The sequence below is a fragment of the Lissotriton helveticus genome, chromosome 9, assembly GCF_964261635.1.
Source record: "Lissotriton helveticus chromosome 9, aLisHel1.1, whole genome shotgun sequence".
Classification (NCBI taxonomy): Eukaryota; Metazoa; Chordata; class Amphibia; order Caudata; family Salamandridae; genus Lissotriton; species Lissotriton helveticus.
Window position 1 is genome coordinate 429,370,886 of NC_136070.1, and position 15,009 is coordinate 429,385,894.

The window sequence follows — 15,009 nt, forward strand, 5'->3', positions numbered from 1 at the left end:
GGAAATGTACAAGGAGGCTCTACAGGAAGGGCGGCTGGGGAAAGATCTTCGATCAGCCACAATTGTGGTGATTCATAAATCCGGTAAGCCGGAGGATAGGTGCAGTTCTTACAGGCCAATGTCACTCCTAAACTTCGAAACGAAAGTCCTGGGCAAGATTTTAGCCACCAGACTGGGAGCGGTAGTGCAATCTCTGATACACCCGGACCAGTCCGGTTTTATGCCGCACAGGAGCACGCGGCTTAATCTGAGGCGTCTGTATGGAGTGATACAGATGACAGCGTCCCGGCCAGACATACCAGCGGCCCTGCTCTCGCTGGACGCTCATATGGCCTTCGACAGCATTGAATGGCAGTACATATATGCAGTCTTGGCCAAGATGGGGTTTGGAGACAAATTTCGAGCATGGGTGAAACTGCTATACTCCAACCCGCTGGCGCGAGTAAGGGTTAACGGTGCATTGTCTAGGGAGGTTCGACTAGGGAGGGGCACAAGGCAGGGCTGCCGCTCTCTCCGACCCTGTTCGCGTTGGCATTGGAACCTTTGGCGACGTGGGTGCGGGCGGACTCCCGAGTGTGGGGTATAGATCTGGGGGGAGGCTGGGAGGAGCATATTTCATTATACACCGATGATGTCCTCCTGTACGTTCAACGACCAGAGGCTTCCATTCAGAGACTGCTGGAGATCCTCCATAGGTTTGGTACCTTCTCAGGATACCGCATCAACTGGGATAAATCGCTGGGCCATGTTTTAGCGGGCCCGACGCCATGCCTCACAAGTGAGTGCGGAGGATTGGTGTGGAAAGAGGTCTTCCGCTACCTGGGGATCTGGATAGCGAAGCCAGAGTCGGACTACATGCGTTTGAGTGTGACGGCTCAGCTGGAGCACCTACGCGGCGACGTCAAGCACTGGAGGACTCTTCCTCTGTCCCTAATGGGGCGAGCGGTCCTATTTAAAATAATGGCTCTCCCCCGTCTGCTCTATGTGCACCATCAGGATTCAAGCAAGCCGGGCCGAAGACGGCTGTAATGCCAGAAACCGGTCCCCGGAAGCTTGTTTCCTTTCCAGTAAAGAATTGGCTTGGTAGTTTGGTCTGCCCTGTTCCCACGATGCACTGGGCCAGGGTCAGACTAATTTGCATGTAGCCAGGTTCTGAGCTGGGATGGTGCAGTGAGCTAAAAAACGGTGATGGATCAAGCCCTGATCTTTTGACTGGGTAGGAGTATTCTGCTTAATTCAGATACTCTGTCCATCACCACCCCCTTTATGAATCGTTTTGGCCACCACAAGTGTGGAAGGGTATGCTCAGATGTGAGTCCCTTGCTCACTGCACCATCAGGATTCAAGCAAGCCGGGCCGAAGACGGCTGTAATGCCAGAAACCGGTCCCCGGAAGCTTGTTTCCTTTCCAGTAAAGAATTGGCTTGGTAGTTTGGTCTGCCCTGTTCCCACGATGCACTGGGCCAGGGTCAGACTAATTTGCATGTAGCCAGGTTCTGAGCTGGGATGGTGCAGTGAGCTAAAAAACGGTGATGGATCAAGCCCTGATCTTTTGACTGGGTAGGAGTATTCTGCTTAATTCAGATACTCTGTCCATCACCACCCCCTTTATGAATCGTTTTGGCCACCACAAGTGTGGAAGGGTATGCTCAGATGTGAGTCCCTTGCTCACTGCACCATCAGGATTCAAGCAAGCCGGGCCGAAGACGGCTGTAATGCCAGAAACCGGTCCCCGGAAGCTTGTTTCCTTTCCAGTAAAGAATTGGCTTGGTAGTTTGGTCTGCCCTGTTCCCACGATGCACTGGGCCAGGGTCAGACTAATTTGCATGTAGCCAGGTTCTGAGCTGGGATGGTGCAGTGAGCTAAAAAACGGTGATGGATCAAGCCCTGATCTTTTGACTGGGTAGGAGTATTCTGCTTAATTCAGATACTCTGTCCATCACCACCCCCTTTATGAATCATCTATGTGCTACAGAGCACACCATTCATGGTACCGGAACAATTCTTTCGAACGATTGAGTCGGAGCAGCGCTCTTTGCTGTGGAGTAGGGGTTGCCTGAGGATCGCTCTGAGGAAATTACAGAGGGGAATGTACGAAGGCGGGCTTGCAGTCCCAGATGTCCGGCTGTATTACTGGGCGACACAGCTGGTCAACGTTAATGGCTGTGTGTTTGCTCCTTTGGAGGAGCCGGCGTATCTGGTGGACCGCATGGTCCTCGGGACTTGCACCTATTTGGCAGCCCTCTACAACAGGGGTAGAGGGTAAACATCACTTACAACGCAATTTTTACAACGCACTACCATTACAACGCATTTTTTACAACGCAAAAACTTTTACAACGCATACCATTACAACGCATGTTTTTACAACGCTAGTACTTTTACAACGCATGCCATTACAACGTAAGTATTGGTAAGTATATAATTATATTTAATATTTTATATGTTTTTTTTTTTTTACGTTTTCAGTTTTTGGGTAAAGGGGTATTTTAAGGGTTTAGGGTCAGTTTTCAGTTTATGGGTAAAGGGGTATTTTTAGGGTTCAGGGTCAGTTTTCAGTTTTTGGGTAAAGGGGTATTTTTAGGGTTTAGGGTCAGTTTTCAGTTTTTGGATAAAGGGGTATTTTTAGGGTTTAGGGTCAGTTTTCAGTTTTTGGGTAAAGGGGTATTTTTAGGGTTCAGGGTCAGTTTTCGGGTAAAGGGATATTTTTAGGATTTAGGGTCAGTTTTCAGTTTTTGGGTAAAGGGGTATTTATAGGGTTCAGGGTCAGTTTTCAGTTTTTGGGTACAGGGGTATTTTTAGGGTTCAGGGTCAGTTTTCAGTTTTTGGGTAAAGGGGTATTTTTAGGGTTCAGGGTCAGTTTTCAGTTTAGGGGTAAAGGGGTATTTTTAGGGTTCAGGGAAAATTTTCAGTTTTTGGGTAAAGGGATATTTTTAGGGTTCAGGGTCAGTTTTCAGTTACAGGGGTATTTTTAGGGTTCAGGGACAGTTTTGGGTTTATGGGGTACAGGGGTATTTTTAGGGTTTAGGGACAGTTTTGGGTTTTTGGGGTACAGGGTATTTTTAGGTTTCTGGGTTAATTTGGGTTTTTGGGGGACAGGGGTACAAGGTAAAAAAAATTAAATTAAATAAATTAAATTAAATTAAATTTTATTAATTACAATTAATTTAAAAAAAAATATTATATACTTACCAATACTTACGTTGTAATGGCATGCGTTGTAAAAGTACTTGCGTTGTAAAATCATGCGTTGTAATGGTATGCGTTGTAAAAGTTTTTGCGTTGTAAAAAATGCGTTGTAACGGTATGCGTTGTAAAAGTATGCGTTGTAACGTCATACATCCGGGGTAGAGGCCACCAGTCTCTCCCACCTCAAACTGCTGCAGTGGTAGGGGTTTGGAAACGTGCAATGAAGTTGTTGGGGTTGGGGGCGAAACTCACAGCTCAGACCCCATTGTGGGCCGGGAACTAGCTTCAAGCAGTGGCAAAGTTAAAGGACCTCCGTGCATGGAGCCTCATAGGCATTGATAGACATGAGGGCCTCTGGAGGAGGGGGGATATGGTGAACTTCGCGTCCCTACAGGCGGAATTCCAAATGAGGAGCGGTGAATTCTTACACTATCAGCAGCTCAGACACGCCATTCATGAACATCTGCCGGCCGGGGAACAACTCCCGGAATATGCCCCACTGGAAGATAGACTGTTAATGGACCCAATGGTAGACAAGGCAATCTCCCTGACATACAAAAAGCTTATTAACAACGTGACTGATCCCCTGGGTCCCCTGAGGGAGAAATGGGAATCAGACGTAGGGTTATTGGATGATGACGACAACTGGAGGGAGGCACTACAAGGCCAGCGCGAGGTAGCAATTAGAGCTAGGTTTCGACTCATCCAGCTCCATATTCTACATTGCTCATACACCCCACGCACGACGCAGTATAGAATAGGCTATGTGGATTCGAAGTTCTGCCTGAGGGGCTGTGGGGAGGAGGGCACGTTTTTCCATATATATGGGACTGCACCAAGATCAGGGCCTACTGGTCCAGATTATCAGATATCATGGCGGAGGTAGTGGGGTCGGAGGTCCCCCTGGAAGCTCGATGGCACATCTTGGGAGTTACGAGCGATATCACATGGCCGGAAGGAGACAAGATCTGGTTGACATTAGCTAGCCTGGTTGCAAAACGGAACATAGCGAGACTATGGGGGAGTGAGGTGGTGCCAACAGTGGAAGACTGGGAGAGGGACCTGGATTGGTGCCAGAGGGCCGAGAGAGTCATTTATAAAAGTAGAGGGTGCCCTAAAAAGTGGGAGAAGGTGTGGGCAACGTGGAGGCAATATAGAGGAGAGTTGGTGGATACCCAGGACATGTCTGAGTCTGATTAGTTGCGAGAAAATGTTTGCTTGATGCTCCACATTCTGAGACGGAAGGAAGGGGGGCGGGGTGGAAGTGGCCGAAATGTCCGCCGATGGTGGTTCCACAGTGATGGTGGCCGGCGGGTCCACTGCCAGTGCGGGGGGTGAGGGGGTGGAATGGGGGTTTGATTTACCAATGCATGCTGAATTGTTGATGTGTTACACTATGGAGCACTGTCCTTTCTGTATCACTATCCTACTGCTGCGGACTACTGTGCGAATGTATGGAGTCTGTTTATGTAATAAAAAGATGTTAAAAAAAAAAAAGATAATAAAGAGAAAAGAAGCTGCTGCAACACAATGCATCAACTGGTGTTCTCCTAATAGTAAAGTGGTTATAAATAAACTTGTGTCTTAACTAAAACAAACAGTTGCAGTAAAATAGATCATTACAATATGTTCAAACAGTTGTTTTAGTTATAGAAGCAATGGCACAGCACCACTTACTCGTAGTTACTCTATGTCTCTGCAAGCAAGGCAGCAGTTCAAACCACCATAACTAGACATCCTGGCAACTGGTACCAGCAGAGGAGAAAGGCCGTGCAATTAAGTGTTACTAGATGTCTTTGCAAATATTAATATATGTAATCTAAATATCCTATGTGCCAAAATACGTTATTATTCTGCAACCAAAAAAAAATATTTAATGTCCTAATAGTAAGGTCACATTGAGATGCACACTCAAATTATTTCAATACAGCATAATATCTTTTGCTGTTCTTTAAATATATCACAACAGAGCAAGTTACTTACCTTCGTTAATGCTTTTTCTAGCAGTTATCTAACTACAGGTTCCTCACCTTGTGAATATATCTCCAGGCGCCGGACTAGATCTGGTAACTTTAAATGCAGTACTCGTACATGCCAGTAGGTGGCTCGATAAAACTACACACAAACATTGTTTTGCCGCGGAAATAACAGAGTCGCCTATACATGAGCCACCCATGCACACTAACATCAATTTATTTCTTAGGCTTATCTGCACCCTAAATGTGGGGCCCATAAGCAAAGTGGAAGGCCCAGAGTGTAATTGTAGACGATAGAATAGGAAGGAGGCTGAGCGATGAGGAATCTGCGGTTAGATAAAGTATCTTCCAGAAAAATTGCTACAGAAAGAAACAAACGTAACAAACAGTTACTTCCCAATATGGTGGTTCTGTGAAATCAATCCGCATTTGTAGAGAGCGACACTGTCACCCCTGGGGGTGTCTGGGCGCCGGAGATCGAGGTGTCTCTAGGGAAAAAGCCAAATCTAGAGGAAACGACGGGAAGAAGGAAGCAGAAAAAGGCAATACAAAGGGCAGAAATACGAGCAAGCAGAAAAGGCAAAATAAAGGGCAGAAAAACGAGCAGAAGGTGGCAAAACAGTGGGCACAAAAAGAGTAGAAAAGGCCAAACAGGGCAGAAATACTAGCAGAAGGCGGCAAAACAAAGCAAGGAACAAGCAGAGGCGGCACAAACAAAGGGCATCAAGTAGACAGGTAGAAGAGGGTAGTGACCTGCATAAAAGCCTAACAGGAGAACTTTTTCAGAGGAAGCTGGCAGAAGGTCCTGCTCAATGGGGTCGCCATGCGGCCTCCATTAAGTAGGCCCTTTGGGGAGAGCGGGGCACTGTGTGGAGGGAGGAGGGACGAAATGAACAGAACAAGCAAAACAGGGCAAAAACATGCAGAAAAAAGCAAAACAGAGCAGAAAATGAGCAGAAAAGGCAAAACAGAAAGCAGAAAACGAGCAGAAAAGGCAAAATAGAGCATGAAACAAGCAGAGGAGGTGCAGAGGGCTACAGGTAGACAGGAAGCAGATGGAAGTGGACTGCAAGCTAGACAGGAGAAATGTCACAGTGGGTCCTGGCATGAGGACCTGAAATGGCTCTGATCAAAAAGTCCTGCATGACAAAAGAGGCAAAATGCCCATCCAGACTGACCTGACTGTCAAGCTAAAAGTCCTTTGTGAATGTGTGTATTGATGCCCACGTAGCTGCTTGATAGTCATTCAGGACAGGCACTCAGAGCGTCTATGCAGTGGTAGGAGCCTGGGCTATGGTGAAACCTTCTGGAGGCTGCTTCTTAGCCACATGCATAGCAGATCGTAATATAAAAGACTATCCATTTTGAGATGGTCCTTTCTTTGCTTCTGCGAATTTCACAAAGAGCTGATCCTTCACTATAGTTAATCAATATTAAAAAGGTGCTCTTTTGGGATCCAGTAGATAAAGTCTCTCCTCCTCTTTCGAGGGGTGAAGCAGAGCAAAGAATATTAGAAGCGATAGTTTGTCTCACATGAAATGGTTTCACTACCTTTGGCAAGAATGCAGCTAAGGTTCTCAACACTAGTTTGTCCAGAAAAAAGGTGGTAAAAGGCAGTCGGACGAAAAGGGCCTGTAGCTCACTCACATGACGAGCTGATGCTATCGCAACAAGAAAGACAGATTTCAAGGTCAAATGGCGTAATCAACAAAATGTGCATTGATTAAAAGGGGTACACATGAAGAAAGCGAGAACCAAATTTAAGTCCCACTGTGGACTTATAAAAAGATTTTGAGGAAACATATTACAAACCTTTAAGAAATCTGACCAGAACTGGTGAAATGACAAGGATGGCTAGCCTGGAAAACATAAAAAGGCTGAAAGGGCTGGCAAGTAACCACTAACAGTGCCGACTGCAACTCCTTGCTTGGCCAAAGATAAAACAAACACCACCATATCTGACAGTTTAGCTTCCAACACCTACATCTGCTTGTGTGACACCGAACCACAAACTGATCTCGACGTTCAGCATGCACCAATTTTGGGGAATGGCACCTGGCAGCCAAGAACACATAATCGACCTTGGAGCAAGATCAAAGGAAGTTAACTTCTGCCGCTTAATCTCCACGCATGGACGTGCAGATTGTGCAGACCTGGGTATAAAACCCTGCCCTGCAGCGGTGAAAGAAGGCCCTAGTGAAGTGGCAGCCTGATCAGAGGACAGATGGGCAACCCAGAATTTCAGGATACCACACTTACCTGGCCCAATCCAGAGCCACTAAGATGACTTGGGCCAGGTTGTTTCTAATCGTCCTCGGGTAGGATAGGCAGAGATGGGAAAGGCATTCAGGAGTCCTGTTCTCCACTCTAGGCAGAACGAGTCTCAGAGAGAGCACCTTCTTAGGAAATCCAACATGCAAAAGTGCTGACATTGTGCATTCTTGGTAGTGGTAAATATATCAAGCCATGATTCTCCCCATTGCCGGAGATGCCCTGTACCACATTGTGGTGTAATAACCATTTCAGATTCAGCAGGCGTTGCCATCAGAATTTGTCTGTCCTGGCATGCAAAGACCCTGCCAGGTTGTACACGACCAGGCAGATGTCCTGACAACTCAGCCGTTCCAGAGGCACAGAGCCTCCAGAAGGTACCAGGACCTGCACCCCACCATGCGCAGCAGTACCACATGGTGGTGGTGGTGATGTCTGTAAAATCAGCACCATCCTCCCTTTGATAATCAACAGGAAGGCTTTCAATGGCAAGTGAATTGCCAGCAACTCCAGTGGGGGGAAATGCATAAGGGGGAGGGTCTCCGCTGGACCAGAGCAGAGTCCTCTTACCTCCCCCTCTCCCAGATGAACTTACCAACCTAGCAGTGATGCATATGTCACCACAATCAGCTCTCAGTGTGGTAGGGAGAGGGGTCTTCCACTGGTCCAATTACAGCTGACTAACCACCTTTCCAGCCTTGTCCAAAATCTGTATGGAGTCTGACAGATTCCCTAAATGCTAAGGCCACTGTGATATCAGATTCCACTGCAGAGCCCACATATGCAATCTGGCATGATCAACCATCAGAGTGCAGCAGGCCAGTAGGTCAAGAAGCCTCAGAGCAATACTCACTGAGAACCAGGACAGAGGCTGAAACTTTGGGACCATAGTACAAATGCCTTGCATGGGCGCTCTGCTCTGTGGGAAAGCCACAAAACCATCCTGAATAGCCCCAGTAAACAGGAGCCTCTACAAAGGAGTCAGGTGTGACTTCGATATGTTGATAGTGAACCCCAATGATGTCACAAAGTTCACCGCTGTCTGGAGGTGGTTTACAACTGACTGGGGCGAGCCCGCCTTCAACAACCAGTTGTCGAGGTAGGGGAAGACTAGTATACACGTCCTCCCAAGATCTGCAGCGATAGCCAACGCATTTGTGAACACCTGAGCGGCACTGGTGAGGCCAAAGGGGAGCATGAGAAACTGAAAATGCTCCTGGTCTATTGTGATCTACAGGTAGACCATGCCGGACAGTTACAGGAAAAAAAGTGTCCTGTAGGTCCAATGTCACAATCCAGCCCCTGGATCCAGAGCAGACAGAACCTGGGCTAGTGTGAGAATCTGGAATTTGTCCTTCAGCTGCAAGCCGATTAGAGGGCAAAGATCCAAAACAGGTAAAGGGCTCCGTCCTTCTTCAGCAAAAGCAGGTAGTGCGAATAAAATCCAGCCCCCACTTCTGAGGCTAGCACCCTATCTATGGCTTCTTTGGATAAAAATCCCTATACCTTCAGATGCCAAATGCATGATTGGTCTCTGAAAGCTGCTCTGAATTAGGTGGTAGGTGCGGCTGGTTGAAAAGGAATTGCAGGGCATTGCCCTCTTTGGATGACTAGAAGGAGGCATTTGTTAGAAGTGATGTTCCGCAAATCCTGGAGGACGTGGCGGTTCCTACTTTCTACACGGAGGTTAAGTACCACTAACGGTGTCTAAACAGGTTTTGTCGTCGTTGCCAAAGGGGTGGAGGGCTGAGACGGGGGCTCCCACTGATGGTCTGAGTGGTGTATGTTCAGGACCGACCTTAAAAGGATCTTCGAGACCTACTGTGCGGGTGTTAGAGAATGTGCTGTCGATGCGCTAAGGCTTTGGCATATCTTCAAAATAGATTAAACTGTGGGGGAGATTGCTGAACTGGTGCTCAAAGGCCCGTGCCACAGCTCACCTAAAAATGCTTCAGCACAGAGTGTGCAATTTGCCGAATAGGCAGATTTCACCACAAGCCATGTCAATTAAGCAATGTCAATTAGGGATGCCTGGATGTCCCCAGAGAAGCCTTGGACCACACACACACACGTGGTGCCGAAGCACCACACTTGTACCAACTACCTGTCCTAAACAATCAGTGTGGTCCATGCCTAATCAAATGACAAATATTTCCAAGTGCGCTGACCATCTTCAATGGTTTGGGAAAAGGAAGCCCGTAAGTATTCTGGGCCACCGGTAAGATCTCATCAACTATGACCCAGAGAGCATGGGTGTAATTGACCCCATGAGGCAGCTGGCATTGACCGACCCCAAGGCAAGACTGGCTGATGAAAACATTACTTTCCCAAACATCTCCATACATTTGGACTTGGGAGTAGGACACCACGATAGGTGGGAGCTCCTCCAGCAGGGTAATCAACATCGAAGGGACTGATATAAATTTTGGGCTGGAACTGAAGTCGACACCAATGTCAGTGTATAATTTCAGTGGGTTTGAGGGGCAGAGATGGTGTTGAGGACAGATCTGCCAATGCGGAGGGAGCTGAAAGCAATCTGAAGCTGAGCAGCATGACCTCCCTAAAGGTAACCAGTAAGTCTTAGTGCATTGGGACCAGGTCTGGGATCGGCTCCTCAGTGGAATGGGAAGGAGACAGAGTAGCACAGCAACGCTGTTGCACCTTCTCGAACAATTGAGTGAGTCTCACTTGGAATTCAAATGCTTTTTCATGTACCTCAACATACCTGGAAACTTTTAGACTGTGTCAGGAACAACATCAGGAGCATTGTTTTGCTACGTAGAGCTTCAACTTGTGTTCTGCGATGGCCTTCGGGTTCATTTGGGTGAAAGCCTTGGAGTCATGTTCTGAGCCCAAACACAGACATTTGTGTGCAACAGTCCCTACAAGGTTTAACCCCTGACGTTTTGAGAGGTGACATGTTCCTTTGCACACTTGTAGATTTGGAGATAAAATTGTCAAATAACTATCTTGTCAAGAGACGAAGAAACACAGTGGAGCTCCACACCAGCATCTGAGGGTGCAGGGAGAAAGAAACTGATGTAAACCACATGGGTGGCGCTTATATGCAGCTTTGTTCATAACCTTCGGGGTAGAACAAAGTCGGTGCAGAGTTGCACAGTGCCACCTACCAGCACAGGGGAACATTGCTTTTTGAGTTTCTGGATCCAATCTGGTGACTGGGGACGTTAACAAGGACAGGAATCTGCGTTAGAAGTATCCATCAGAAACATTATTACATACCTAGAATGTGGCAGCCTGTGTTCAGAAATATCATCATAATGCTAAGTATTTCAATATTTGAAAATGATAACTTTGATGTTTCAACAGTGCAGCGATTTGCCTACATAATACTGTGACAATGGTCATGTAAATGGTAGAACATGCTTTGTTTACTGAATAGGTTTTATGTGATATCTTTGCTGAATAAAAGTGAAGCAAGGACAGTCAGAACAATCAGTAGCACTTCAACTTTGTATATCCTTGCCATTTCATATGTAATGGTACATTAGTGAATTTAAGTAAGATGTCTTAGGCCACATCATTTTGTGATGTTATGAACGCCAATCATGACACAAGGTATTTATAAACTAAGCTCCTCGTAATAACAAACCTGAGATCCAATACTTGACTTGCAACTACTCCAGGTTGGTTGGATTTTCCTTCAGGCACTTCATAAAGGAACAGTTTACAATCACAGACCACGGCGTATGCCCTCTGCCAGCCTTTCTTCACTCCTGTTGGCTTCGGAATCTGCAAACATCGTGGAGGAGCCACACAGACAGAGAAGAACATCAAACAATCTTTTATTTTAGAAAAGTATTCAGATAAACATGAGCAGCACAGGACTAAAAATGATGGATTAATTTGAATAAAATTAACAACAATGAAAAAACTTTCTCCTCTGTTTCGGCGACAGACACAGTCTTTTTCCTTGTGCACTGCACTCTTATATTGATTCAGGACAATCTGGGATCTCCCAAAAGATCCTGCATCAGCCTGCACATTAAAGATTTCGCAGCAGCTTAGAAGCAACTCGGATGAACAGGTCAGACAGTGGCATATGTAGCCCAGAAACATTCAAACTAGGACAAGTACATGGACCATTATTGATAAAATACAATTTAGACGCTCCATTCTATCCAACTTTAGACTCATCACACAATCATCTGCTCAGACAAAACTGTTGAGGAAATAGTGGCTTTACAACTATAAGCCTTTTTGAACATAATCTCGTCTTCTTATCCAGTAAGAGTTCAAACCCAATCATGGATCTAAAATTGCAGCTGTAGCCTTTTGGGAAGACTAAGGCTGGCGGCATAAGGTACAGATATTTGTTGCTTATGAGAGACTTCTCAGCAGTTGCTGACCCTATGAATCAAATTGTACTATTACGTTACTCAATGTGCTGTCTGTCAATCAGAATACCTTAACCTGGTTTAGCGTTTACTAGAAAAATTGACACAAAAAGTTCTCCTGGGCCAGAACACTTCTAAAGGAATAGCTGATACAACTGCAGTCCCTCAAGGATCTGTATACTGTTGCCTATTCTTTTTTTTGTTTTTACATCTATCTTGCCCTACTAGAATATTTTCCAGCCACCCTGTTCACATTCAATCCTACCCCAAAGATGTTTAGATGAATATCAAATTCTGCAAAGATAGGGGCAAGTCTTCTAATCAATCCTTCCAAGAATTGACAAATAGATGGCAATCACGAGCCTTCTGTACAACAACCTAAACACTGGCCTTATTATCATTTGGTGTAATAAGACATTGAACATGGACTCGTTCCCAATTCCAGAAAACCTTGGGCATACGGTTTAGGCTACCAAGAAAGTTACATTTTTGGGCTTTTTCATGCTAGCTTATCTGTACAATAGTTGCAATCATTTTAAATCCCCCCGTTTACACATGGGTAGAGATTTGTAATTCCAAGAGAGGGAAAAATAAACTAAGCAGAAAGATGGAGTAGGAGAAAGACTGAGAAACCCTCCTAAAGGGTGGAAGCAGGAACCTGCAAGAGTGAGATAAAGGGGGAGGCAATGTCTGGCAACGGATTAAAGAAACATGAGGTGAATTCAAGAATACACCGTCTTGGTATTTAGCCGGATTACATTTAGCCACACCGGCTATGGGCTGCTGAACAGAAAATTGGGCATCGGCACTCATTTTTCAAATTAAGCACTGGGTGGCACAATCATATTACGACTAGACCACTGTTATTTCTTACAGGATCTATCTTGATACAAGATCAGTAGGCTGCAAAGAGTGGCAAATGCTGTGAGTCGTCTGGTCAAAAGTCTGAAGAAAAGCACACCACCTCTGGAAAAAGTCACTTCAGTGGGGTCTTGCTCGAACAGTATCAGAAGAGTTTCTAAGTATTTTTAAAAAATATATATTTTTTCCAAACACAGCAAATCTGTAAACATGGTAATTACTTTTAGATAAACACACATAAAAACAAATGTTATCTCCTCAGATCAGCATTAGGCATAGAGCTTTGCGCTTGCCTGAAACAAAAAAAATAAAAATCACAGTATCCATTCAGCTAGTCTGGCTTGAGCTTTAATGTAGATCTTAATGCACAAGTTACTACTTGTGTAACGATATATCTGTAAGAGACATTAGTTCGTGATAGATTCCTTACCTTAGAATATCCCCAGGCGTCAGACTGGATCCGGAAAGTTTTTCGTCAGCAGTACCCCTGCGCGTAGGTAGGTAGGTGGCATTGTACGGTTCTGCGTCCGTTGCTGGCGTCGTAAGCACCGAGATGACGTCAAGGAGACTAATGACGTCAGTTCTGTACACAACTTTCAGCGCCAGGAACGCAGAGCCATGCAAGAAACTGACCCTGGTGCCATGAAACTAGGGCCCTGAATGGGATGACCTTAACCCTAGAAATCAGTTCGCAGAACGGGGAGGATGCGTGGGGCGGTAAGGAATCTATCACCAACGAATGTCCCTTACAGATATACCGCTACACAAGTAGTAACTTGTGCATCTGAAAGAGACACATTAGTGATAAGATTCCTTACCTTAGAAAAGATACCCCAGCAATACCAACCCTGGAGTTGGGTCTGCGAACAGAATGACACCAGAAAGTCACGGAGAACAGAAAGGCCAAAGAAACTGTCTCTCCGGACTGGACTGTCAAGGCAGTAATGCTTGGTAAACGGGTGCAGCAAGGCCCACGTATCTGCCTGACAAATGTCCTGCAAGGGAACGCCGCGTCTCAAGGCAGTAGTGGCTGCTGTTGCCCTGGTAGAATGGGCATGCAGCCCTCCAGGAGGCTCCTTCTTAGCCAAAGAGTAACAGGCTTTGATGCAGAAAACGACCCACCGAGAGATGGTCCGTTTGTGCACGGCCCGACATTTTTTAACACCCACGTAGCCAACAAAAAGCTGATCATCCACCCGGAACTGTTGTGGGCGCTTCAGATAGAAAGAGAGCGCACGCTTTGGGTCCAGACGGTTGAGCCTCTCTTCCTCTTTTGAAGGATGAAGAGACGGAAAGAAGGTGGGCTAAGTGATGGTCTGCCCAACGTGGAAGGGCGTGACAATCTTTGGCAAAAAAGAAGGACGGGTCCTTAAAACCACCTTGTCCGGATAAACAGAATGGAGGTTTAGACGAAAGAGCCTGGAGCTCACTCACTCTTCTGGCAGAGGTGATAGCTACCAGGAAAGCCGTCTTGAGAGTAAGAAGACGCAAAGGACAGTTATGAAGGGTCTCGAAGGGAGCGCACATCAGATATGTCAAGACAAGGTTTAAATCCCATTGAGGCATGATGAACGGCACAGAAGGAAGCGTGTGCGTAATGCCAATAAGAAAACGGTTAACAACTGGGGACTTAAAAGGGGAAGGCTGATCTGGAAGCCCTAGAAAGGCGGAGATGGCCAAAAGATAACCGTTGATAGTGCCCAGAGCAGAGCCCTGCTGGGCCAAAGAAAGAAAGAACAGAAGGACTTCGGAAAGAGGGGCAGAAAGGGGATCCACAGCCTTTGCTGTGCACCATGCCACAAACTTGTTCCACCTGCAGGCGTATACCGTTGTAGTGGAGGGCCGCCTGGCTGCCAGAATGACATCACAGACTTCGTGAGGAAGATCAAAAGCTGTCAACTGTCGCCGCTCAATCCCCATGCATGGAGGTAGAGGCTGGACAGGTGCGGGTAGAGGACCGTCCCCTGCTGCTGCAACAGAAGATCCTACGGAAGAGGCAGTCGGATCGGGGATCGATCGCCATGTTGAGTAGCTCGGGATACCAGTATCTTCGTGCTCAACCCGGAGCCATAAGAATGACTTGGGCCCATCACGCTGAATCTTCTTCAGCACTCTGGGCAGAAGTGGTATAGGTGGAAAGGCGTACAACAGACCGCAACTCCATTCGCGACGAATTTCCAAGACGCAGAATTGCTGACATTGCGCGTTCTCTTGGGTAGCGAATCTAACCAAGGCTCTCCCCACTGCTGAAAGAGACCTTGCGCCACATCGGAGTTCAGACGCCATTCGTGATCCATCAAGCACCGGCAGCTGAGTTTGTCCGTTCTGGCGTTCAGAGAACCTGCCAGGTGTTGA

At 46.5% G+C, this 15,009-nt stretch overlaps 1 protein-coding gene across 1 annotated transcript in view; it reads right to left on the minus strand.

The window, feature by feature from the left end:
- Positions 1 to 15,009, minus strand: part of CDC42BPB (CDC42 binding protein kinase beta) — a 709,648-nt gene that overhangs the window by 188,034 nt on the left and 506,605 nt on the right. The window contains exon 26 of the mRNA XM_078660224.1: positions 11,049 to 11,188. Within this exon, the coding sequence (XP_078516350.1) occupies positions 11,049 to 11,188 (140 nt within the window). The remainder of the gene's footprint in view (positions 1 to 11,048; positions 11,189 to 15,009) is intronic.